This window comes from Thermochaetoides thermophila (assembly GCF_000221225.1).
Source record: "Thermochaetoides thermophila DSM 1495 unplaced genomic scaffold scf7180000011821, whole genome shotgun sequence".
NCBI lineage: Eukaryota > Fungi > Ascomycota > Sordariomycetes > Sordariales > Chaetomiaceae > Thermochaetoides > Thermochaetoides thermophila.
The window spans coordinates 1,154,333-1,178,150 of NW_006383037.1; the positions used below are offsets into that span (position 1 = coordinate 1,154,333).

Here is a 23,818-nt window from a genome sequence, read left to right on the forward strand (position 1 = left end):
CAAGGGGCACATGGTTGCGCAGCTCGAACTGAGAGCAAGGAACTGCTAGCACGGGAGACTGGTATGTTCGGTACGTCCGGGGTACTCGTTATTCCAGTTACACAGCAGCCAGGCCCAACCGCTGCATGCTAGCTGAACGAGGCGCGGGTCCAGTCGCCCGGCGAACCTGAGGTTCTGGAGAAGTCAACACCGTTCGATTCCCCAAACCGCTTGAGACCTCTTTAAGTATCTGTTGTTCAGCATGAATCACACGTACGCTCGTCCTTCTGCGACATCCATCTTGCTGGGATAGGTGCCGGCGGAATGTGCTTACCAAGAGTGATCTGCTACATGGAGAGGAGGGATTGCTTGTGAAGCCATCGGCGAGCGATATGAAGATGAGTATAAGAATAGGTTGAATAATGCCGCTTGGAGGCATGCTCGTCAAGAAACTTCAACGCCATATATGAAATATTTCTCTAGATTAGCCACAATCATGATGCTTCGACCCCAATGCTCTCTGAGGGCCATGGCCTTTCTGATCCTAGGACTCTTCATGCCTTGGACGGGCGCTCAAGTGCCATCCCAAACAGCAGGTTCAGAGCCAACGACATCACCTCTCCCCATAGTCACCGCCAGACCTGAACCCAGATCTTGGAAGACCGTCGTATTGGCCGAGCGAAAGCTCGTCGCCCAGGATTATTGCGGCTCGTACGACCGCGAAAAGAATGGGGGCGATGCCCAAAGCCCGATGAGATGCTCCTCACAACAATCGTTCTGTGAGCTCTTCCATAACACCGCTGTGAGATGTTGTCCGCCAGAGTACAATAACATAGGATCCGCGGCCTGCGAGTTCTTCACAACCTGCTATGGAAAATCGGATCTTCAGACTATGCCTACGACGGATCCGAGGGCGTTGACATGGTACAGTTTTCTCCTCATGCTCACATATAGGATAATCAATGTCGAAAGAGCTAACTATGTCTGACAACTGATCAACACAGAAGAGATTCCAGAGACTGTCAAAACTGTCACCTCGCTTTGGGACCCGGTTCGAGAACTCTATTCAACCTTTCAGATCGGAGACGTGATCACCACCACCGACAGCGAGTGTGTGAAAAACCTGATACACATTGGGAGCACGCAGTTCGGCACATCATGGGGCTGCTGGACAATCGCCACTACATTCGATGTCCTGATGACCCTCAAGGCTAAGGGCATTGACCGCCAGTCTCAGCTCTCTTGCTGAAGAGACCCCAAGTACGCCCAGAGCTACCGACGTCGGACAGCTTGGAGCAGATAATTCAGAGGAGAGCACTACAACCAACCATGGCTGGATGAAGATAGTCTTCCAAATCGTTGGCTTCGTGATGGTGGTTGTCATCCTCGTCGTTTGGGCTCTAGTCCGCCGATGGCAGAAGGCTCACCTCGAGAAGAGCCAGCAGCGTACGGCCGGACTGGATATAACGCAGATGCCCATCAGTTCGGCCCTCTGGTCCCCAGGTATTCAACGCTGACGGAGCTTCCGAGCCCTTTCCCGCTGCCCAATGACCGAGATGAGTCAGAACGGAGGATTTGGTATAGAGTTCAAAGTGTCAATGGCCATGATATGGTTGGAACAGTGCACTGCTTTGAAGCTGTGCTGGAGGAGCGCCGTTGGGCGTTTGGGTCCTTGAGTTATATTAGCTTCTATGTTACTTAGTTCTGCCTAGCTTATTCGAGTCCCATCTTAATGCTTTCGGAGGTAGACGGAGGAGTCCAAATGTTAATGATCAAAGAGGGTATCAGGGCTGCTATTTTGAAATGACTTTCTCCTCGCTACACAAGTCCCCCAGCGTCCAATCTCTCAAGTACTTCCTTATCATCTGAAAGAGCTCTAAAACCTTCGGGGGTTTCTTCACGGAATGCAGATCCAATTGCATATCGTAGAGGTATCGGATAAGCTCAGCCCTGGTGTTTTCCGGGATCTCGCCCGGCCATTTCTTCACCTTGTCAACCAAGGGCCACGCTTCTCCCAGAAAATTTCGCTGCCGGATAGGAGCTGCTGGTTCGGCCTGTCCGAATTGTTGGCTCAGTTGTACCCATTGCTCACGCCCTGGCGCACTCTCCCAACAGCGCATGGTATAGAGAAGACAACGCGCCATACCGAGAGAAGCCGCTGCCAGTTGAGGTGGTCTTGGTTCAAGGGGCCGTAGGTATTCATAGACCTTTTTGTATACATTGCATGCCTCTTGGAAGCCATCTGGGCATCGCCTGGAGACAAGTTCGCGAGGCTGCTCCAGTCGGTAATCTAGTTCAGAGCGAGTCGCCAGCATTAGATCCTTTGATTTGTTGCTGACTCGTACTGTATACTCACCGACTTGAAGTGTAGGAGTTCCAGGCATACCCTGAACCAATATCTCGATTATTCGTGCTAATTCTGCCACTGCCAGCTCAAAATCACAGTTATTAGGCGTCGCAAACTTGCAAATGGAACTGTGGTCGGCGTTCATTGGGACTGCTCTTTCATTTGGTTAATTCAATATCGCAGAGTCTTCGTCAGCTCAGCTTCAATGGCGACAAAGTAAGGGGTTAATGCCCATGATGAGGTACATACGATCTGTCGTGAAATCGGGTGGACTTGTCGTTCATAGAACGAACAATAGCTCGGAACTCCTTCATCCGCTCAACAGACCTCTTGTTGAGTTCGAGAAGAAATCTTGAGTTTTGTTTCAACAACTTGACGACATCCTTATTCAGAATAGATACTGGCAGTGGTAACTTGGTAAATCTGTCCACCCAGGTTGCTGTTTTGGAACCATGATGGGGAGTTCCCATGAACATGACTGCTTTGAGGCGTTCCAAGATGAAGCTGTGTAATTCCCTGCGATCATTGCCCTGATCATGGCTTTTTTTGTGAATGATCCCACCGAGACTGTGGCAACTGAAGATTATCGGACGCTTAAAGGTTGTCAGTGAACCCTGACGGGTTGAAGGTCGCTTGCAGCATGAAGACACTGACCTCCTGACTAGTATGGCGCAGTCCTTTCTCGTGCCTTACAAGGAAGTCCTTTGCCACATCTTCAATTTTGATTGTCCTCACATTGAGGAAAAGTTTGCTAACTTTGTATCCAAATGTAACAATACACGCACAAGGGAACGTGTCTTTGAGAAAGTCCCTAATCCATATTTTGTGGGTATCCGGACACGTCCAGGTCTCAATTGAATCAGCAAGGAAGCCATGGATTGCAACAATACTATTTTTCAACGCCCATTGTGTAAGTTGAAGAACTCCTAACACTAGGTGGGTCTCAGAACGTACTCAAAATCAGTGGCATCCAGGGGAGCTGCCAAGCTTGGATACACTTGCCATAGACAAAATTTCTCAGATGCCCTGGATATTGACTGTTTTGTTCATGTATCCGGTCTAACAAGAGTTGAGGGACCACTGAGCTTGTTAAGTGGTGTCAGCATTGTCAAGCTTCAACAGGCCTTGAACGGCTGTCGCGATAAGATTTTGGAAAGTGTTGCGATTGTTTTTATGAACTCCCAATAACAGGTTGGTGCCTGAACTTGAAGCGATCAAAGCTGCCTGCGGATGGAAAGGGATAAAGCGCTTATGAACAAGTCTCGACACGATGCATCATCAAGGTGTGGTTACTCATCGAGAGAGAGCTCGTCATCTAAGGTTGAGGCTTAGCGAACTGTAAAGCTGAATAATCATATCGTATATTCCAGCCTTGTGGGCCTTTTATTTCGGCCCAACTCCATCATTGGGGCCCGGGTTGGCTCGTGATAGTGGTGACTCTGGTATGTCAACGATTTTCTAGCCTCAGTCTCGACTCTGCCGACAAGTCGCCAACCAGGTCTATGTTAGAGAAGGTGAAGGTTGGCAAGTCGTTCTGACCGGCTGTTGAGCCGCGAACTTCGAGCGGGCGCTGTGCCTTGAGCCCCTGCAGCAGCCTCTGAGCCAGGGGGAAGCCCTTGGGGGAATTCCGGTCGACGACTCAGCCTGGAGTGGTCCGCGCTTGGGTATGTGTGATCAAGGCACGGGTCGGTATAACGGAACGGTTTTCAGTGAAAGAGAGAAGACGAAGAGCGAGGTATGCTCGAGACACCTTCTAGAAGGTCTCGGATATGAAAGCCATGTCTTGTTCCTTGGGCAAAATTTGGGAACCCCGGATGTTCATAATCCGTACTTATCCACAACATGCCAAAACATCTTGGAGTTATAGAAGCGACGGACGAGAACACATCCGGAACAAGGTTCAAAGCTTCGAAACCGGCCTTTTTCTCCACAACGAATACAAGATATGGCTAGCGCGGCCCGTCGAGTTCTCTTCGATTTTCTGCCAATCTCCAACCATATTTAGTTGTGAGCCGCTGTTTCATGTCTTCAGCCCGTTGCCGAATTGGTGCCCAGGCGCATGCATGTTACACTTACCACACCCGAACCGTCGCTAAAGGGGGCCAGCAAATGCGGCGAGCTTCTTTTGGATATCAAATCGGGACCCCGATCCTCGCTCTTTTTAGTCCTTCTCCTTTATACTATCAGCAGCAGCTGGGCCACGTAACTGCTTCCCGTTAGTAGCCCGACAGGAAACCAAGCAAGACAAAGAAGGAACGAGGTCTAACACAGTTGCTTAATCATCCTTGACAAAGCCCATGACAATTATTCGACCGGAAATCCGTTGTTGCAATTGATAGCGACTTGCCCGGTAGTGTAGCCAGCCGTCACGGGCCCTAAAGCACTGACAAGGGAGCTCAACATAGGCGGCAATCGTTGACTTAGACTATAGGTCTCAGCCATCAGACCTGCATCTGCATCCCGCATGCAGCTTTCGACATAGTTCCACGCTGATAATAGTAGCTAGAGCCTACACGAATTATCAGGAACTCCGAAAACAATATTATATATATATATATATATATATATTCAGGTTTTTGCTTCGGCAGTGTAAAATATATTCTTTGAAAATGAGCCATTTACCCCGTGAAACAGCACAAACTCTCAAGAGTTTAGACCAGCTCAGGATCTGCAACAAACCGCTCACAACCTCTCTTCACAAACCTTACCGGAACATGCCTTCCCCCATGTAACTTCAGCGTCAGCACCGAGTCGGCCTCCCGGAGAAGCTGTCTGCTGCGCTCCTGAGCGCGGGCATACACTGCCCTCCTCTCAGCAGGACTCATCTTCGCAACCTCCTCATCGCTAGCCCAGTCATCCACAGCCAACTCAATGCTGTACTTCTGAAAAATCACAGCCAACACAGCGTTCATCTCGACCATAGCAATCCGCCTGCCCAGGCATGACCGAGGGCCGTCGCTGAACGGCGCATAGCTGCCGCGCACAGGTCTATACAGCGCTGCGGACGTGTCGCTGCCCTGGAATCCGCCGTAGTCGGTCTTGTCTTCAGGAACGGCGACATCGTCCACAACTGTCCCTTCTCGTTTGGCGCCCCTCAACTCGTCTCGCGAACGATACCATCTCTCCGGCAGAAAGTCATCCATGTCATTCGGTTTACCGGTGCGCTCGCTCGGTCGCGTGGGCCACCATCGCGGATTGCGCTGTGCACATACGATCTGCAAAGCACAGCTCACGCCGGCAGGGAGCACATGCTCGCGGCCGTTGATGGTGATGCGTTGATCGCACTCTGGGTTCACCACCTTTGGGATGCCTGTGACGGGGGGCATCATGCGCAACGTCTCGTTGACCACAGCTCCCGTATAGCTGGCCATCAGTGCGTTAATGGAGCGCTCGTAGTCCCAGGTGCTTGGGTCAGCGCCGTTGAAGAGATTGTCGATATCCCGCTGCATGCGTCGCTGCGTGCCTGGGTTGTTGGCGAGCTCGAGGAGGGCGAAGTGCAGTGTGTTCGCGGTTGTTTCGTGACCGGCAACGATCATAATGAAGGCATTGCCGATGATCTCGCTGTCATTAAGTATATTCGGAACGCCATCTTTGCTCTCAGAGGCTGGCGAGGCGTTCCGACCATATTTGCTTTGGACTAACTGGCCCATGATGTCCATGCCTTCTTTTTGAGGTCCGCCACGTTTAGCCTCTTCGATCTTGTCATGGAGGAACTCATTCATATACTGGAGGAAGTTGATCTTTCCCTCATAGGCCTCTCGCGCCCACTTGAATGGGAGTATTTCTACCCAGGTTAGTGAAGCTCCCTTACATCAGGGATGGGGACGACGTACTAAGAGCAAGCGTCGGCAGAACCATGATGCTCACGATCCTTTTCAACGTCAATTCAAGCGAATCGGTAAACGACAAGGTGTGCCCTGGAGGAGGGCTGAGACTGCCGTATTTGGCCAGCGTTTGGATCTAGATCAGACGGCAGCTCCTGGCCAGGCCAGATCAAACGCAAGCCGAAGCCAACGTAGCCGATGATGTTGAGTGCCCAGCGCATAGTGTCGTGCTCGAGTGTCCGAATAGTTTTTGGTGGAACTTGTCTTCTCGCCTTCTGAGCCAAACCAGTGGCGCAACATTCCATGTGTTTGATTGATGGCCTCACGAAAGGTGTGGGCGGCATTCTTCTCATTGAAGCTGGCACTGGTAACTTTGCGATGCATACGCCACAGAGCTCCCTCGGTTGTGAGAACGTTGTTCCCGAACATTCTCAGTACTCCGTACTTCTCTATATCCTTAGGGAAAGCATCTCGACTATGCGTCATCTTCGCGATGACTTCGGGGCTCTGGGTGAAGAATATCATCCCCCCAGGATACACCACCAGGAAGGTATCAGTGCCCAGCCGGTCAAAGTGCTCCTGGCCAGTTCGATAACCCCATTCGGGAAGTAGGATACTTAAAGAGTTCGTCAGCTTGGAGTCAAGATCTAAGGGCCAAGATCCTAACGTACAAGAGCCAGTTTTCCCAGCATCGTCGAGGAAGCAGCTTGATCAAGGGCACCCATAAGCCGCATGTAAGTTGCCATGGACGGAAAAATGGGGAAACAGCTGGGCTAGAAGTTAGCTACAAGGTCAAGCTATCAAAGGCTGATGAAGGCATCACATACGCGTAACGATATATACCAGCCCGGTTTTGCGCGCCTGGAGGATGCTTTTCGTAAGAGCGATGATGTATGTGCAGATGCATAAGATAACGGCACCAAGGGCCGTCCTGAGAGATATGATTGCCATCGCGCCCAATTTTTGTTGACCTGTGACGTCGCAAGATCAATATGCTGTGCCGTTGACCCGCAAAAAAAGTGATCACTTATTTCATCTGATGTTAAAGTTAAGGCTAAGCTGCAGATAATAAAAAAACCAGCAGAAATGTGTCCAGATACCTTGATTAACTGTCCTGGTAACATAGATGAATGTTATGACGAGGAAGAAGCAGGTAAGTGAGGATGTCTTGGTGTAAAAAGCGAACAAAAAGAACAGACATCCTGATCCGGAGTTTTCGGATGCAAAAGAGATGCCAGAAGTGTTTCATCCATGTTCTCGCCGAGGAGAAAAGGGGGGGTGGTTAGTTCACATCCTGTCACACTCGCTGCTACCCAGGAATATGGTCAGGTCACACGGCTCAGGACTGGAACCGTGGTCGCATCTGCCTCCTCATTCTGGCAAAAATCCATGCCGTCCATCCTAAACGAAGTGATGTCTACAGCGAACTTGCAGTGTGGTTGAAGTCTTGTTGCATTAGTTCTCGAGAAGCTTTCTACTGAAACATCTGGCAGATCGCGCACGGATCAATCTGTCGACTAGACCTTCTGCGAAATCGGCTTTCGCACCCTCATGGAAAGCTGGGAGAAATCGGACGCCAATCAAATACGAAGTGTATCCCGGATAACGACATTGAAAAAAGCTTCAACAGTTCTTGGAGCTTGTTGGAGAGGGAAAGCTTCCAATCCACCGATTATTTGGGGAAGCGCTGCGGACCAGTGGGGCTGGATTTGACAGAGCCCACGAGCCATATCAGGTACGTATCGTGGCTAGGCAGGGGCCCCTATTGGCTGGGAATTGGAGCTCTTGACATGAAGCATTGTGTCCTTTCGATCTCTTGCGACCCCCCAACTGCGGAGAACGGTGATATATATACGAGGTCCGTTCGTGCTATAATGATGCATCTTTTACAACCAAGCTCCTTACGTTTTGATCTCTGATGGTCTGGTGGATTTACGAAGAAAACTGAAAGCTGCTCATGTATGCCAGCTCTGTTATGCGTGATATGCGACTTTACAGCAGCCTCCATGCCGATGACACTCTACCAACCTGGCATGTCTGCTCCCAAAACACATCTTCCAACCCAGCTACCTGCTCCAAATCCAAGCTCTGACCACAATGGTTTCCAAGCCTGAGCGGTGGTATCTGAAGTGGTTTATTCCAGTCAAGCCACGCTAACTCATCCATAAACAGGTCCTGCCTATAGGACATGTGTTAGGCATCGTTGTAGCACAAAAGGACGTTCGGGGCACGGACGTAACATCCTGTATTATCAATATTTGAAGTCCCCCAACGCTGGGAACAGTAAGTGGTTTGTTTACTATCGAGACAGAAGACACCAGACCTATTCATGCCCGCACCACTGATCTATCTGGTCAGTTATGATTACTGCTATCACGTAATTACCTCCACATTCCATTCTCGGAGCAGTATCTTAGTCTGTGTGCTGTTCTCTCAGAAGACGACGACTTATCCACCGAGACAGGCAGATACATATCATGCCTAAATCTTCCGGCAGGACTGTACTCTCCGACTCATCCCCTATTCGTGATGCTTGTTTCTCCGGGGAATATACTGAACCATACTAGCCATAAGTTGAGCATTGTCCGCTGTTTACAACCAAGGAACAGCCCTGTACCGTCGCGTTCCCATCATAAGCGCAGTGGCAACTGATGACTTCAAATCGGACCGTTGATTGGAATGATCTCGATCCCACAGACCTCGCACCCCGCATCCGAGAAGCCTTCTTGTAACTTTATCTCCGGAAGCAAAAGTTCGCATTCGATGGTAACACATTATCACGAGAGCCGACTCCTTCCGAGAAACCGCCTCTCACCTTGTAACACTCTTGCTAAACACCGATTGTACCCTGATCACATGCTCTGCGTCCATCAAGCTTCAATGACTCTGGGTTTGAGCCGGGCAATTCCGATTCCCTTCAACCGTAGATCCACCATGTCCTTTTCTCCTCGTCTCCTCGTCCTATCTTGCCATATGTCAGACGTAGGTAGGATATAAGTCAAGATGACAATGTCTGCTCCACTCATGCACCGCACAGTGCGACTTCTTTGGTATTGTTCCCTGCTTTTTGGATGTCTTGTCAGTCTAGGTCAGCGCGGATATCGATGTTGGTTAGCCCTCGGTTGTCTGAAGTGGTTGATCTTAGCTCGAGCATGTGACATGAGACCAGGATATCTCTTCAGGCCGGCTTCGTGGGATTGGAAGCATAGTTTCGCAAAAGTTTGTACACAATTGGACAGCATCTCCTCTCTAGTTAATTGCAAGGGAATTCTCAGATGAGATAGTCCTCGGGATACACAGGGTATCTATCTAGCTGCGACCTGCTCGATGATGTGGTCAGATTGAGCATCACACAAAGTGTAACCTTGGACTTGGTTGATCACCGTTCTACAAAGAAAGACTTATTTCTCTCAACGGACTCAAGAAAGCTGCAGAATGGAAAGCTCATATTGTGCTTTTTTAATGCCCTCATCCACCCTTATCGGACTGGAAGGAGCTCTCGTCACTGTGATTGCAATCTAGTGAGAATGAAACGCAGGCAGTCTAAAGCTCGAAACCTCCCACGATACACTCATCTTCCATGAGTACCTGATCCGGCTTACTCCTTCCTCACGGCCATGTCTTCTCGCTACCACAGCCCACAACTCTCTTCAAACCTCTTTTCACTTTATTTCCTTCCTCCTTATCTCCTTCCTTTTCCCAGCCCTCAAGTCTTCAATGTCCCTCACGTCTAGAGGACTGCATACCTAGAGTAGACTCACTTACGTGGTGTATGTAGTCGTGGTAAATGCGGCCCCAAGTTCTTTGCCCCTTTGCTTTCCCAAAGCAGTACAGCGGCATGCATCATTAGCAAACGCAAAACGCAAGGCAAATAAATTACCGGAAGGCAGTTTACGCAAGGCAGGAAAAAACTCAACGGGCAAACATCCGCCTTTATACCATCAACCCCACCATCGACAGCTTCAAAGCGGGTTTACGAAGCACAACAACACCCAACGCCAGATCCCCAGCGCCTGTGTGCCAAACCGCCCAGCAGTTTCCAACAAGCAAAAATCACAAAAACGGCAAGCAAAAGCAGCAAGAGCGTACAACTTAACGCGTAAATAATGCAACGCTATGTAATCTCTGTTTCTCAAATGCACCCTGTCCCGCCAATTTGTCCGCCACATAGACCCCATGCACCTCGAGGTCTTTCTGATTCCGAGGACGATAGTAAGTGGGATGATGGAAGCAAATGGAAACCTTGGTCAGGGGCATACCAAATAAGAAAGCCAAATCTAACGGAATAAATGCATAAAGCACAAGGCATAAGCGAAGAAGAAGAGATAAGGAAAAGGAAAAGAGACTAGGGCCCATTAACCATCATACAACCACTACCCTCAAACGTCCTCTTTGGTCATTACCATTGGTAGATGTCGTCCCTCGTCCGATGACCGGCAAAACCCCCGAACGCCCAATCCCGAGTCCATTTATCTCCCAACCACAATCCCTGACCAATCTTATTTTTTTTCTTTATCCCCGGAGAACCTAATCCCAGTAAGAAACAAAATGATGGATACCGCGTTGGACCGGAAAGAGAAAGGAAATGGAGTAAAAAAAATAAGAGAGGGGGGGGGGAGTTGGGTATCATCACCGTAAACACCCGAACGCCGTGAAAATGCATCTTCCCAAATCCCAAAATGATGGTTGTGCCTAGAAAAGCCGACAAACTGTTGCTAATCGTCTAAAACGAATGTGACCCGATAAAGCGCGCACAGGATGTATTGCATTGCTAGTCGAATGCTGCGCGTTGCAACAAGCTGGTCTTTTCTATGGCGATTGAAGACTGAATGAGATGACATCAAGGGATGCAAGTTGATGATGCTATTGAGGTCGATGACTGAGTAGCGTTCTTGTGGAAGAATCAATGAATCATAGATATATATGTCGTGCTTTATTGGACAATTTGGTGATTTGGTGTCAAGAATCCTCGTAACCAGTCTGCTCGCTCGCTGGATGCAGAGCATCAAGCAAGACTGCTCATCGTACCCAAGTTATGGGAGTTAGTGGCGATCGAAACGCTTCGACTCATCATCTACGGTGCGGTCAAAGCCGTCATATTGCTGAGCACCGGCAGGGGAAGACATATAGCCGGCGTTATGACCTTGACCGTTGACAGGATTGTAGGTGTTTCCATAAGGACCTTGGGCGCCAGAGGCCGAAGATGTGGCCCCCAGATTGTAGGCGGCGCCGAAGCCGCTCTGAGCACCGCCAGAATAGCTACCTCGACCAGCGTTATAGCAAGCAGCAAATCCTCCATGAGCACCCGAAGATGCATTTCCCCCCGTGGCGGAAGAGTAGCCATTCATATATGACGACGAGGGCTGGCGTGAGTGGCTAGCGCCGGTACCGGGAGTTGACGTGGACAAAGGCGGAAAAAAAGACTGTGGAGAATAAGAAGTCGTCGGAGCTTGGTGCTGCTGGTGATAGGATGCACCTTGAGTCCGAGGAGCATAGCCAATCTCAGGCCACTGAGGATAGGCAGTCGAGCTAAAAGAGGGGCCGTGAAGGACCTCCTGCTGCATACCGTTGGTAGAATGATCATAGCCCGTGGCCGAAGTATTATAGGTCACGGTGTTTTCCCAGGGAAGATTGGAGACATCTGAGAAGGTTCGTTGATGAGAAGGGCGGGTATTGGCAAAGGAGCCAGTCGCCGCAGAGTTGTACATGTTGGATCTGGGAGCCGGAAGAGGACCATTGGCTCCAGCACCATACCCGCCGTACGACAAGGATGGAAGATTTGAGCTGGTAGATGGAAGGGTCCGAAGCGTGTCTGGACGTTCAGCAGCACGGCCAACGTAAGTACCGAAATCATCCTCGTAGGACTCGTCCTGATAGTTGTCCCGACGTTGGCGCTTTGCATCGTGGCGAGAGGCGTCGTTGGGCTGGCTTGAGCGCCGGGAAGCATTAGCATGGCGGCGGTATAGCCCGGCAGAAGGATTCTCCAATGACTGAGTCCTTCTATGACCCAAATCTTTAGAGGTGCCCTTGGAAACTCGTCCAGTACGAGGCTTTGACCTCGGCTGGGACTGATCTCCCGAGATTTTGGGGAGAATCTCAATGTCCGGAATCTGAGTAAGCTCACCACTGTCCAAACGAACCTTGATCTCGAGGATAATGCGGAGAATGTCAATGGTCGAGTAGCCATCGCGGCACATCTCCAGAAGCCAGTCAGGAATCTGGCTGGACCCACCGCTCGTGGCGGGCGTAGGCACGTCCAGATCATCCATTTCATCCTCATCGTCCTCAACATCCTCGTCATCCTCAAGCTTGCGCTTCCTAGCTTCGTCGATACGCATTTGCTCGCGACGGCGGGGCTGGAGACTCCAGCTCTCGACGATGCCATTTTGAGGGGTACCACCCAATCTGTTGCTTTCGCTCCAGTTCTCAATACGGAGAACCTGGAAAGCAATGAGGCGGATCAATCGCTTGTTGTACTCGGTGGTGTTCCGATAACGAGCACGCTGGTAGTGCTTGCGGCACATCACGATCCAAACGTTTTCCGGAACCTGGCGGGTGCATTTTTTGTTTCTCCCAAAAAAGTGGGAGAGTGCCTTCCTCCAGGGTATTCTGGCAGTATTACTGTACAAATTACAGTTATCCATAAACTTGCAGACGGTGCCCACAAAGATATTGATTTCCTTTTCCAGTTCGTCCTTGTCGTGAACAAACTGGGCAGCCACCTCAATGACATGGCGGCTAATGAAAACCACGCGGTTGGGACCGGCATAGACTGGGTGGCTCCAGTCAATGGCGTTGATGATCTCGGCAACGGAGCGGCCATGGAGGCCAATGGGGGGAAGCGGCTCATTGAGCTGAACGTATCTAAAATTGGGTGGGGCAGCAAGTCCATAAGGATGGTTGACTTGGGTATTTGCAACATCTTGAATGACCGAGTTGGCTGTGGGGGAAACATTGGCAGCTCCCTCTTCGAGATCCTCAGCAGGGGTGTTGTCGTGTCCATTTGACAAGCCAGCGGAGGCAAAGTTGTGAAGTGTTGTAAGCGCGTCTTGGCGACCTTGACCTGAGGTGCCGGCGACATTGTTTTGGGTGAAGCGAAGGTTGCTCAGACTGCCAATGCCATTGTTAGCAACTGTTAACCTAACCAAACAGAGTAAAGGGAATTTGTTGTCTGGACCAAGGTGGAGATGTTGTGTCGTGAAGGAAGCAAATTCAAGATTGAGCGTGGGGGGCTTGTGGGGCGATGAGCGGGAGATGAACAAAGCCGCATCCCGTGTTACAAAAATCTCCGATAGGCTGTGATGATCTTGGCTGACGGGAATTTTGTGGGGCAGTGCAATGAGTTCCGCGCTTGCAGGATGCCAAGACACTCTAGCTCAACGTACAGCCAACTTTGGAGAGGAATGTTGGAGGAAAATAGAACAAAGACAGAGAGAGAGTATGACCAAGGTGTGGACATCAAAGAGAGTGTGAATGGGACGTGAGGATGATGATGAGGAAGATGAACGTTGGAGCCCGCATGCAGAGGTTTAGCTCTCAGGTTGGAGTGTAGCCCATATATTATATCGCATGCTTCGGTCAGAGTCTTGAAGTTGTGGGGTGATTCACGATCTCATCTCTCGTGATGGGATGTGCAAGACATGGGATCGTGTGCTGCTCATTTGGGGCTTACGGTCTGATACCATGAAGAGCATTGCCCCGGCTGGCTGGCACCGCGATCCCGAAGTTGTTGACTTGGTGTTGGCATGTCTGGACCGATGGATGACCTGCAGACCGATGTCTCTAGCTGGGCTTGTTGATCCAAAGCGGTGGTTGACCCGCTTACCCGATCGGGTGGTGCTACTGGTCCTGAGTGGTCGATCTGAAGGATAAACATCAAAAGAACCCCGCGTGCGGGTCCACATCACATTCCGCTTCGGGTGTGCGGTCTGATGTTTGGGAGGGGAGGGAAAAAAAATACACTGTCGCGGCACACCGCAAAAATGTATAGGAACAACGACACATGATTTCAGTGTGAAGGGGGCTTTGTGTATGTTCTGGAGATCATGCTTGTCGAGCCAGACGCTCCACCTGACAATGAGTTCTGGTCTCGCGATCTGAAGTTTTCGACCTGAGAGCAAAAAAAAAAAAGGCTTTGTCAAGGCTCCCCGCGAAACTTATATGGGATCGACGACAGGTGGTTTCAGAAAAGGGACTCTGGGTAACTTCAGGGGTATGTGCATCTCAAGCCAGGAACCTCATGTCCTTCCCGAGAAGAAGGGTATCTTAATGGTCTTGGAGGAGGATGGGAATAGCAGAGATCAAAGGACTCAGCAATGAAGCCGAGAAAAACGCAGATAGACTCACCCGTTGCTCATGTTGCCGTGCCTACGGATGACCACATCGGTAGGCGACTCGGGGCGACGATCATCCCCAGTCAGGTCAATGGTATCATGAGTGCCATGTAGACGGCGGTGGTACTCCTCCCGGGGTACCTCTTCAGCCATCTTCTTGGAGTTGCTGTCGGAAGAGAATAACGACCAGTCGTTGAAGGAGGATGTTAACGGTTGTAGCTCGCTGACTGTGGATAGAGAAGAGATGCGAGAGTGGGATCCGGAGCACGGTGCAGATCCGAAATTGAGTGAGGATGTTGTGGAGGAAGTGTAGGAGGAAGAAATCGAACCATGAGAGAGGGAGTATTTATGGGCGGGAGAAGTTGGGCTAATCGAGGGCCGCGTTTCTGTGGGCGAATCAGAGCAAAAGGTGGGGAGCCTGCTGCGAGGAGATGGGATCGTTATTGATTTCGCAGATGCAGTATCTATTGTCAGCGGCAATGAATAGCCTCCCGCATCCCACGGGGTTCGATGTCGCCTCAGCGACCGCGCCCCACTCCCACTCATTCTCCTTGCCGGGCTGCTGCCATGGGATGGAGGGGTTGGCATTGTCATTTGACCGGTTGTTCTCTCCTCAGTGGCCATCGTCAATGAGCTGGCACTGGGATCCTTTGTGCTGATGATGTTTGGTCCCGAAGATGAGACATTCAGGAGTGCGTTGACATCCATGGTGCCTTACTGTGGCTGTCAACTGCTGCTTGCCTGAGAGCCACGTCGAGACCACTTCCTTGCCAGTGATCAAAGACTGAATCGTCGTTTGTTTTGACAGTGAGAACGTGTCTGCAACACGACACTCGAGTACAGACAACACTCGGCTTGGACACAAGGTCCCGAGTTGACGAGTCCTTCGGGTAGAGAGTTCTTTCGTTCCTCAATCGCCTCTGCCGCGATGGTAAGACAGCCACTTTAGTGGCCTTCTCATCAAGCAATCGTGACCAATGTCGGCTTAATTCCACAGGGCCTCTCTCGCCTCGACCGACACGACGTCTCTTGCGCTTCTCCTCCAAAAATCACAAGATACAGACCCGGATAGCCAGGAGCCACAACACAAAGTCGCGAACGCCGTGGAATCTTCACGCGCTTCTCAAGTCAGTCACACTGCAACAAGCCAATGCATGAAACTGCAAGTTCTAACATAAGTTGGCAGTGGTATTGGACACTCAAGGGCTCAACATTGTTTCCGAAGCAGAGGACTACTTAGTCCTCAGTTCTATGTCGACAAGAATGATGCCAGCATGCACATCACTAGTGTAAAAAGCCAGACTGCAAGCGCGGGAGCAAAAACAAGGGGTCTCATTCACCTTCTTGAGAATCAATGATATTGGTTCCTCTGCTAAAATGTATCCGTTGAAGATGCAGCGAAGCAGTCGAAGACTGGGTCAGTCACTGAAGAAGCCGATAACGATGTTTCAAGTGCAAAGAGCGTAGTGGAGAGGAAGTGTTTCGTCATTCAGAAAGCGCCAGCAGAAACGGGAACTGAATGGCAGTGAGGCGGGTAGATCCTCGCGACTAAAAGCCGGAAGCTTGTCAAATAAGAGGATGCAACAAGCTTTTGATCTTGTCGATAGCAGGCGGCGTGGAGCCAGTGGGATCGACGTCTGAGACGATAACTCTCCGCACTGACGATGACGGCACCCGTGTATGTTCCAAGAGCACGCAAAAGCACCCCCAAAGAAGCACAGAGCCCGGTGTGACTAGACACAGCCTTCCGGAAGAAACACAGAGCCGGCGACAGGTGCGACTCGTCTATAAAACAAGTTAGCTTCGGATCGATTGCAAAGCGTGGCACACTTAACCTGTGCTGGCAGCCACGCCGGTGCAGGTAAGGAACGGATCCCTGGTAGAATGCCAAACAGATTCGCGAAACGGGTGCAGGAGTGGAAGTTTCGTTGCTTACCTGTTTCGTTTCTCAGAAACGCTCAATGACCTCTTTTTTTGTTTGGGATCCGAAAGTCGATGAGGTACTTCTTTCCCCAAAATGGTCCTTGCAAGCAAGATGCAGCCTGCCTCACCGCTAAAACCTAGGCTAGGAACAAAGATGCCTATACCCTCTGGACTAGGTAGGCTTTGGGTAAAGATAGCTATATCTGCAACTGAGTTAGACAATGATGGACACGGGCTTTTCATTCTTTGCGGAGGTCGAGTGCTCACCAGATACCCAAGAAAACTTAATGGCCTTGTTGTTTTCTCAAATCCGTTTGTTGGTCTTAACTCAATAGCACAAAATTGGACGCAAGCTGGAGTATCCTCTGATGACAGAAAGATAGGATGAAGGGGGTCAAGAAAGGGTGCCAAGCAACAGAAAAGGAAAGACGAGGTCCCATGCACATTAACACTGGATGGACGTCAGACCGTCATCTACGCCGCCACACGAATCGACGGCACAGTTCCTGGACAGTGCATTTCGTTCACTCATGGGCTACGGACGAGATGGCGAGTATGAATGCTGGGAAGTCCCTGTAAGATCTTCAACAGCGCCCAACGGCGCTTGCCGCAGTTGTTGAGGATGCTAATACAGACCAGGGTAGAAAAAGATGGCAGGAGCCCGTGATGTGTCAGATCAGATCAGGGGTGACCCAGACTTGCTCATGGGAGCAAAAACCTCCGGCAACGTAGGAGCTCGAGTGAAGGGGGATGACAGTCACTGACTGATGAATGGCAACGGCAGTTGGTCTAGAGTCGCATCCAAGACCAGACCAATGTAACATACGAAACCTGCAAAAGACGACCATGACAGGTTGAAACCATCAGCTGCTGATCATCGATGATAAGGACATGGGTTTAAACAAAGTTTCGATTCAGCCCAAGGGGAAAGGATGCAACCATCAAGTTGGCACAGCCGCGCACTTGTATGGCGATCAGATTTGCTACCTACCCGCGGACGGCGGAGCAGATCGTGGGTCGGTAAACGGGAATCGGGCATACGACGTCAACCTAATCTCATTCTTGTTGGCCTGTTGGAGGACTGTGCCACGGCATCTCGCCGTGCATGGAGCTCGTTCGCAGACAGTGGCCGCCCACTCTTTGTGAGCACAGGCAACTTGCTTGAGCTTGTTCCCCTTTATATCCCAGCTTTTGAGAGTCATTGGAGCTGGTAGTGGAACACCTCAATGGGGCTGTCTCACAAATTAGAGACCTCTTCCAGCAAGACAGAAGAAAGTCACTCAGCTTCCAGGCGTCCTGGGTTAGGTGCCATAAGCGTCAGAGATGGCAAGGCACAGGCTGCACAGCATTCTATGTCAACCTTGAAGATAGGTACTTTAGAAGCTCGGTCAGATAACTGAGATCAGTGTATGCGCACCAATGAGCCTGCGAAATGGTGACCCCACGGAGAGAAATATGCTAGACCCCGCAGCGTGTATGAGGCGCAGCCATTGCGAGATCGACGGCATGAAACATGCTGTTTGACTATCCGTTGGGTGGACTACTTGGATTGATGCAAAGGCCCATGATGAGAAGCGCAGAAATGCCTACATTGGGATCGGAAACATCCATTTCAGCTCTTGAATGGCCAGCCCTGTCTTCGGGGGAAGGACTAGAGTGAGTTTAGCTGCGAAATACATCCTAAACAAGGCATTGTTTCGCTATCAGAGCCAAAAAGGAAGAATATGCAAGCTTGCAATGACAAAGCCACTTCACAAAGCTTGTTTCTTTCAGTTCGATTTGAAGCAGGATGTGTTCGATCATCTGCAGCCAACTTGGTGCGCCACGTCTGGTTGGCTGTTAGTGAGCAGGTCACTTGAAGCAGTTGGGCAGCGATAGATGTTACTTGCTTTAAGGCCTGCTCAATAAAGCTGTTGGTACTTTCCTCTGTTGTAGGCTCTACAGAGGGAAATTAAACTCTTTGAAATATTATCTTTTATTTTTTATAGTTTTGCTATTTGCTGATTGCAATCTAGCAGAATCAAATACGGAGAATGTTAAGTCTCGGTTTTTTTTTCCGGGCGCACGATAAGGCAGAGATTGGCAGGTACTTCCAGAGTTAACACCGAGACAGAGCGTTGGTTTCAGGTGCTGACAGGGGTTAAGGCAAGAGCCTTGCCAAGACAAAAAAACTCAAAATCACTTCGGATCCACAGCTGAGGACCAAGATGGATGCAAATTGTACAGGATCGGCCATGAGAGACTTTGTGCACGATGGCTTCAAGCTCCAGTTCTTCGTGCGATTTCAAATAAGCCAGTATTCAACCACTTCCAAACCCATGGGATGCTGCAGATACACATCACCAAAATGGCTTGCCAAGACCATAACGGTAAGCGAGGTGTAAATGTGACTGCACTGGTTGTCTCAAGCTACGGAGTGCAACACCTTCTGATATCTATTCTTACTGCTCTTCACTTTACTCGGCCCTTGATTGTTTCGGCGAGGGTGGATGAGTATCAACAGTTCAGTTTACTCCCCAGGCTCTGATCCAAGGTTAAATTCTTCGCTATGATTCCATCCTGGCCCCAATTTTTCTTAATATTTGTTTTTTTCTTTTTGTACTGCTGCATACCGGCTAATTTGTGCAGCCTACATCACTCTGTTTGTCTTAGCCCAGCTGAGTTCTGCCATTAGAGGTAATTTGACTGTGTGTGCTCAAACATTACTAAAAGTTGATCACAAGATGCAGCCGATATAAATGTCGATATTTACACGCAGTATGAGCAACCAGAGCCTAAGAGGAGGAGCGACTGGTATGAGTTCCAGTGTGCTACAAGCTTGATCTTCCTATTTGTATCACTCTAGTTCCATGAGAATAGCGAATCAACACTGTTCATGTTTTCTCTCACGTCGACACATATAAAAGGTTCCCTGAAAATCCCCAAATTGTCCTGAAATGGAAACCTGGCTAAAGCATCGACCTCTTCCCACTCAGCTTCATCCCCCCCTCTGTTCCGTTAGCATGTCACCTTTTTCACTTGTCTCAGAAGTTTCTAAGAGATTTTTGATACTGGTTCACTTTCGTTACCCCTTAAACAATGAAGCAAGTGTGAATCTTGAGTTAGTAACAATTCTCTAAAGGAGATAACGCTTTCCGATTAAACAGTGTATTAATGTCTTGGCAGGAAACATCTTTCAAGCTGGTTTTGAACAATGAAACCTGTCAACAGCCTGTCACTCTTTAACGAATGGCAAGAATTAAGAGTACTCCAATAAGAATGCAACTTGCTATCATCCTTATTTTTCCTGTATGCTTAGTGGAACCACTTCCAAGCTTTGGCAGGACGAGATAGGAGGGCACTTCAGCTCAAGCATACTTGTAACCGAGAGCAAGTTCTCTGCTTCAGAGCCTTGCAAGGATTGGCGCACAAATGTGATAGTTACCTCTACTTTCCCATATTTCTTGGCTCTGGGGAAAATAGCTCAGACAACCTAGACGGCCGCCCATGCTTGGGTCCTAAAACTTAACCACATCCCATGTGGAAAGGTCCCAGAAGTAATGCCAAGACTTCGGATGGTGTATGAGCTGATAGTTTGGTTAATCCTGAACTTAGGGTAACTCGGACTGTTCCGATTCCATGGACACGGTTCACAGATTCAGATGATGCGTTCAACTGGATGGAACTGAGACTTCTCAAGGTTTTCCAATTCTAGCATCAGCCATTGTCCTCATTTCTCTTTGCGAGTCTGAGTCTTTCCAACTATTGGATACACAAGAAAAAGTAAGCTTATGAAAGATTTTATTGATTTCCCAGGCAAGGCACAAGCTCTGCGCCACTTGTGCCACAGGACTCTAAAAAATCGATATGATGTTGGACAGGCAGCTGCAGCGTTATGGCTAGGGGTTCTAGAACTTCCCACATTAGAAACTTACCAGGTACCAATGTAACTGTTCTCTCCTCTTTTGCTTAATTTTCCGAAACATGCATGAGTTCATCCATTACTGAGAAAGCTCTGTCATACCCTCGACTTCAGTGAGTGTCTCCTGAATTCAACCTGGCGAAATATGTGTTATATCTAGCATCTCACAGATCAAATGCAACGGTTACCCGTGCAAGATATATAGAGCACTCAAAGTGTAACCATCCTATAGATGAAAGCCTGTCCTTCCTCCAACTTGCCTCATGGATTCCTGTGTCGAATAACAACAAAGACGTGGCTTCTGTTCCCCGAACAAGAAGATTTCCCGAAGGTGGTCATGTAGGATGATACGAACGCTTGTTGGTGATTCCAACCGTAGGGTGCACCGCTTGGATGTGGCAAGGAGGATATGGCCCAGGCAGACCAAGTCATCCAATGAGCATGAGTTGGTAACAACCGACCCAAATGTCAACTTGGTTGAGGATGATGCACGTTGCTCATATCCAACAAAGCTTGGAAGTAGCATGACACTTGGCTCTCCAATAACGGTGTCTTTATCGGCAGGTTGAAAGCTGCTTGGACTTGGGTGAAGGGGCAATTTGAGTCTGCGGACATTTTGTTTTGGGCCCAAGAGGCCAGAAGTAGAACCTAAAAGTAGAAACAATCAGAGCTCTGGGCTGGCGACCATGACGACATTGAAGCACCTATCAGCAGAGTCAGAGGGAGCAAGGTAACGAAGACCAGTGATTTTAGAAAAGGACCCAGTACTGTATGAAGTATCCAACCCAGAACGAGCTCTAGTGCTATATATCCAGAGAACCGCAAAACGGGAACATGAAAAGATCCTCCCACTCAATGTACAAAAGCCCCATCATTACTTTCATCCCCTCAGGTATCATGGTATCACAACCTGCTCGGCTTGCGCATTATCCCAACTTGACACAATTAATGGAACTGCTCCTCCGTCACACCCTTACCCATGGCAGCAGTGCTGCTCACACCGCCCGTCACCATCTTCTGCAGCTCATCCACGTAGTTGGCACCGCTCCACTTCTGATGCTTGACAACGTCGACGCCCTGGTCCATCTCGGGCTCCTGGACCATCTCGCCGTAGGCGCGCATGCCGCGAGCCGCGTAGGCCTTGGCGAACTGGTGGCTGATGAGGGCGGTCGTATGGAGGCCGGCCAGGGTGATGAACTGCCAGCAGTAGCCGAGCTTGGCCAGACGGCGGATGTAAGTCTCCTGGTCGGCGGGCGACATGGCCGCTTTCCAGTTGAAGGACGGGGAGAGGTTGTAGCAGAGCCTGGGAAAGATCAAGTCAGCATGTTGCCTGAGACGACAGAAAGGAAAGGGAACTCACTTCATCTCGGGCCAGACGGCGTGGACACCCTTGGCGAACTCCTCAGCCTGGGCATAATCGGGCAGCTTGCTCTCCATCCAGATGGCATCGCAGTACGGGGCGTACGAGATGGCGCGGTTGATAGAGCAGTCGCAGCCGCCCTTGAGACGATAGTAACCCTCACGGGTACGAGGAGCATCCCAGTCGAAGAAGATGTCCTTGCCGAGGAGGCGACGAGCAATAGCGCGGGCCTCGCGGTTCGAGATCTGCTTGCCCTGGACAGCAGCCTTGTACTCGGCAGCGAGCTTCTCAGCGTTGGCGTAGCCGCCCTTGGCAATAGCCTCGAGAACGGCTTCATCGAAGCGCTTGAGGTTGGCCTGGGCAAGCCACTCATCCTCAACAGCCTGCAGGGCAGCGCCAGTCTTACCGGCGCGCTCAGCAGCAAGCATGAGGTCGTTCAGGGGCTGCAGGTTGGGGTTGGTGCTGCCGAGGATGAAGGCGTGGTCGCGGGGATCGATGGTGGAAGTGATAAGGGTAGCGGCCTCGGCGTCGGTACGAGCAATGACGACGAGGTCGTGGCCTGGTCCTGGTTAGTCTCCTGAGACATCACAACACATCGAGCGTGGGAAGGCTCGGAACATACCCATGATATCGGCCTGGGCACGGATGGCAACCAGGCGGTTGATGTGCTCCTGGATGGGGACGAGCACCTTGCCGGCCATGTGGCCGCACTTCTTGGTGCCAGGGGCCTGGTCCTCAATGTGGATGCCGGCGGCGCCCTTCTCGATGAAGAGCTTGGTGAGCTTCATGACAGCGGTGAGACCGCCGTGGCCAGTGTCGGCATCGGCAATGATGGGGCGGAGGTAGTCGACATTGGGCAGCTTAGCGCGCTGCTCCTTGGGGACCGACATGCGCTCTTGGCGCTGCTTGCGGTCGTGGAAGAGCTGAGCCATGAAAAGGTGGCCGACCTTGTTGGGGACGGTGGTCTGGAACGGTTAGCATGTGAACGCCAAGGTAAAAAGAGCCCTCAACTCACATAGGGGTAGTCAGCAAGATCGGGGCCAGGCTCGTCAGTGGACGAGGCGGTGGAAGACGACTGCCAGCCAGACACGTAGACAGTGTCGAGGTACTTGGCCATCTGGGTCACAGCAGTGGGCTCAAGGCAGCCGTAGGTGTAGCTAGCATCACGCTCCTAGAGACTCAGTTGTTAGCAGGAAAGCTGAATGGGCAAGATTCTGGCCACAAAGACCTACCGCAAAGCGCTTCTCGAGGATCTTCCACAGTTTCTTGGCCTGCTGGTTGCTGGCATACTCGATCTTGAGGTTGCCACGCTTGTTGACGATCTGCTCAGCGGTGAAGGGGCGCTTGGTGTAGCGCCACCTCGGATCGCTCCACCACTTCTTGACCTCCTCAACCTCCTTCGCGAAGAGCTCGTCCTCCAGCGCGGGATCAACCGCGGGGTTCTGCATGTTGTTGGCCGCCATTGTGTGCGATTTTTGTGTGGTATAAACTAGAAAGGGTATCCAACAGAGGGTGACACACGACTCGACGCAAAGGAGAATGGGGTTAGTGCTGAGGAGGGGCGGTGGTGGGATGGGGGCAGAGACAGCCGAGAGCTGGGGAAGAAACCTAGAGAAGAAAGGAAGGAAGGATGAAGGAATGAGAAGGGAACGGGTTCAATATGAAGGGAACAGGGAGACAAGACGGCCACAGATGACTGAGCAGTCACACTCCTCAACAGGAAACCGGAACGGGGCTAGGCCGGGCAACCGTCGGTGCAAGCGGAGCTAGGGACGGGACTCGGGAGCGCGCGTGCACGCATTTGGGCCTTCTGGGCCCTCTCTGGAGACTCTCTGGGTCTCTGGCAGCGCTGGCATGCATGCTCCGATAGCCATGCAGGTCCAGGGACGCTCGTCCAGTGTCGAGGCCAGGGAACCGGGATGGCTCTGCCATTCGGGAGAGATCGGTCTAGCGGCTATTCCCCTGTCTCCACGGCATCATGACTCTTGCTTACAAGTCTCACCAGTTTCTAAAACAGCAGCCATTGCCGACGCCTTGGACTGACGGACACCTTGATGAGTCGATAGCTGCGAAGGCCGTGCCTCCACGCCTGTCTGCGAGCCATTGTGTCTGTGTGGCTCACATTGGGCCCCAAATGAATCGTCGTAACGG

The 23,818-nt window shown here is 50.7% G+C and overlaps 3 protein-coding genes and 1 pseudogene across 4 annotated transcripts; 1 reads left to right on the forward strand and 3 right to left on the reverse strand.

Moving 5' to 3' along the window:
• Positions 1-475: 475 nt before the first annotated feature.
• CTHT_0062320 lies at positions 476-1,496 on the forward strand (annotated as a pseudogene; the record flags this gene model as incomplete). Its single annotated transcript has 3 exons — positions 476-758; positions 984-1,089; positions 1,211-1,496. Coding segments are annotated over 3 exons (675 nt in total).
• Positions 1,497-4,977: 3,481 nt separating this feature from the next.
• Positions 4,978-6,371, reverse strand: CTHT_0062330 (putative cytochrome P450 protein; the record flags this gene model as incomplete). Its single annotated transcript, XM_006696485.1, has 3 exons — positions 4,978-6,110; positions 6,160-6,197; positions 6,262-6,371. The coding sequence occupies 3 exons, from the start codon at positions 6,369-6,371 to the stop codon at positions 4,978-4,980; spliced, it is 1,281 nt and encodes a 426-aa protein (XP_006696548.1).
• A 4,821-nt stretch (positions 6,372-11,192) lies between these two features.
• CTHT_0062340 (uncharacterized protein) lies at positions 11,193-14,636 on the reverse strand (the record flags this gene model as incomplete). Its single annotated transcript, XM_006696486.1, has 2 exons — positions 11,193-13,260; positions 14,497-14,636. 2 exons carry the CDS (start codon positions 14,634-14,636, stop codon positions 11,193-11,195), a joined length of 2,208 nt encoding a protein of 735 aa, XP_006696549.1.
• A 6,616-nt stretch (positions 14,637-21,252) lies between these two features.
• Positions 21,253-23,130, reverse strand: CTHT_0062350 (isocitrate lyase-like protein; the record flags this gene model as incomplete). The annotated part of the gene is made up of 5 exons (XM_006696487.1): positions 21,253-21,610; positions 21,668-22,226; positions 22,290-22,632; positions 22,683-22,838; positions 22,900-23,130. 5 exons carry the CDS (start codon positions 23,128-23,130, stop codon positions 21,253-21,255), a joined length of 1,647 nt encoding a protein of 548 aa, XP_006696550.1.
• Positions 23,131-23,818: the final 688 nt, after the last annotated feature.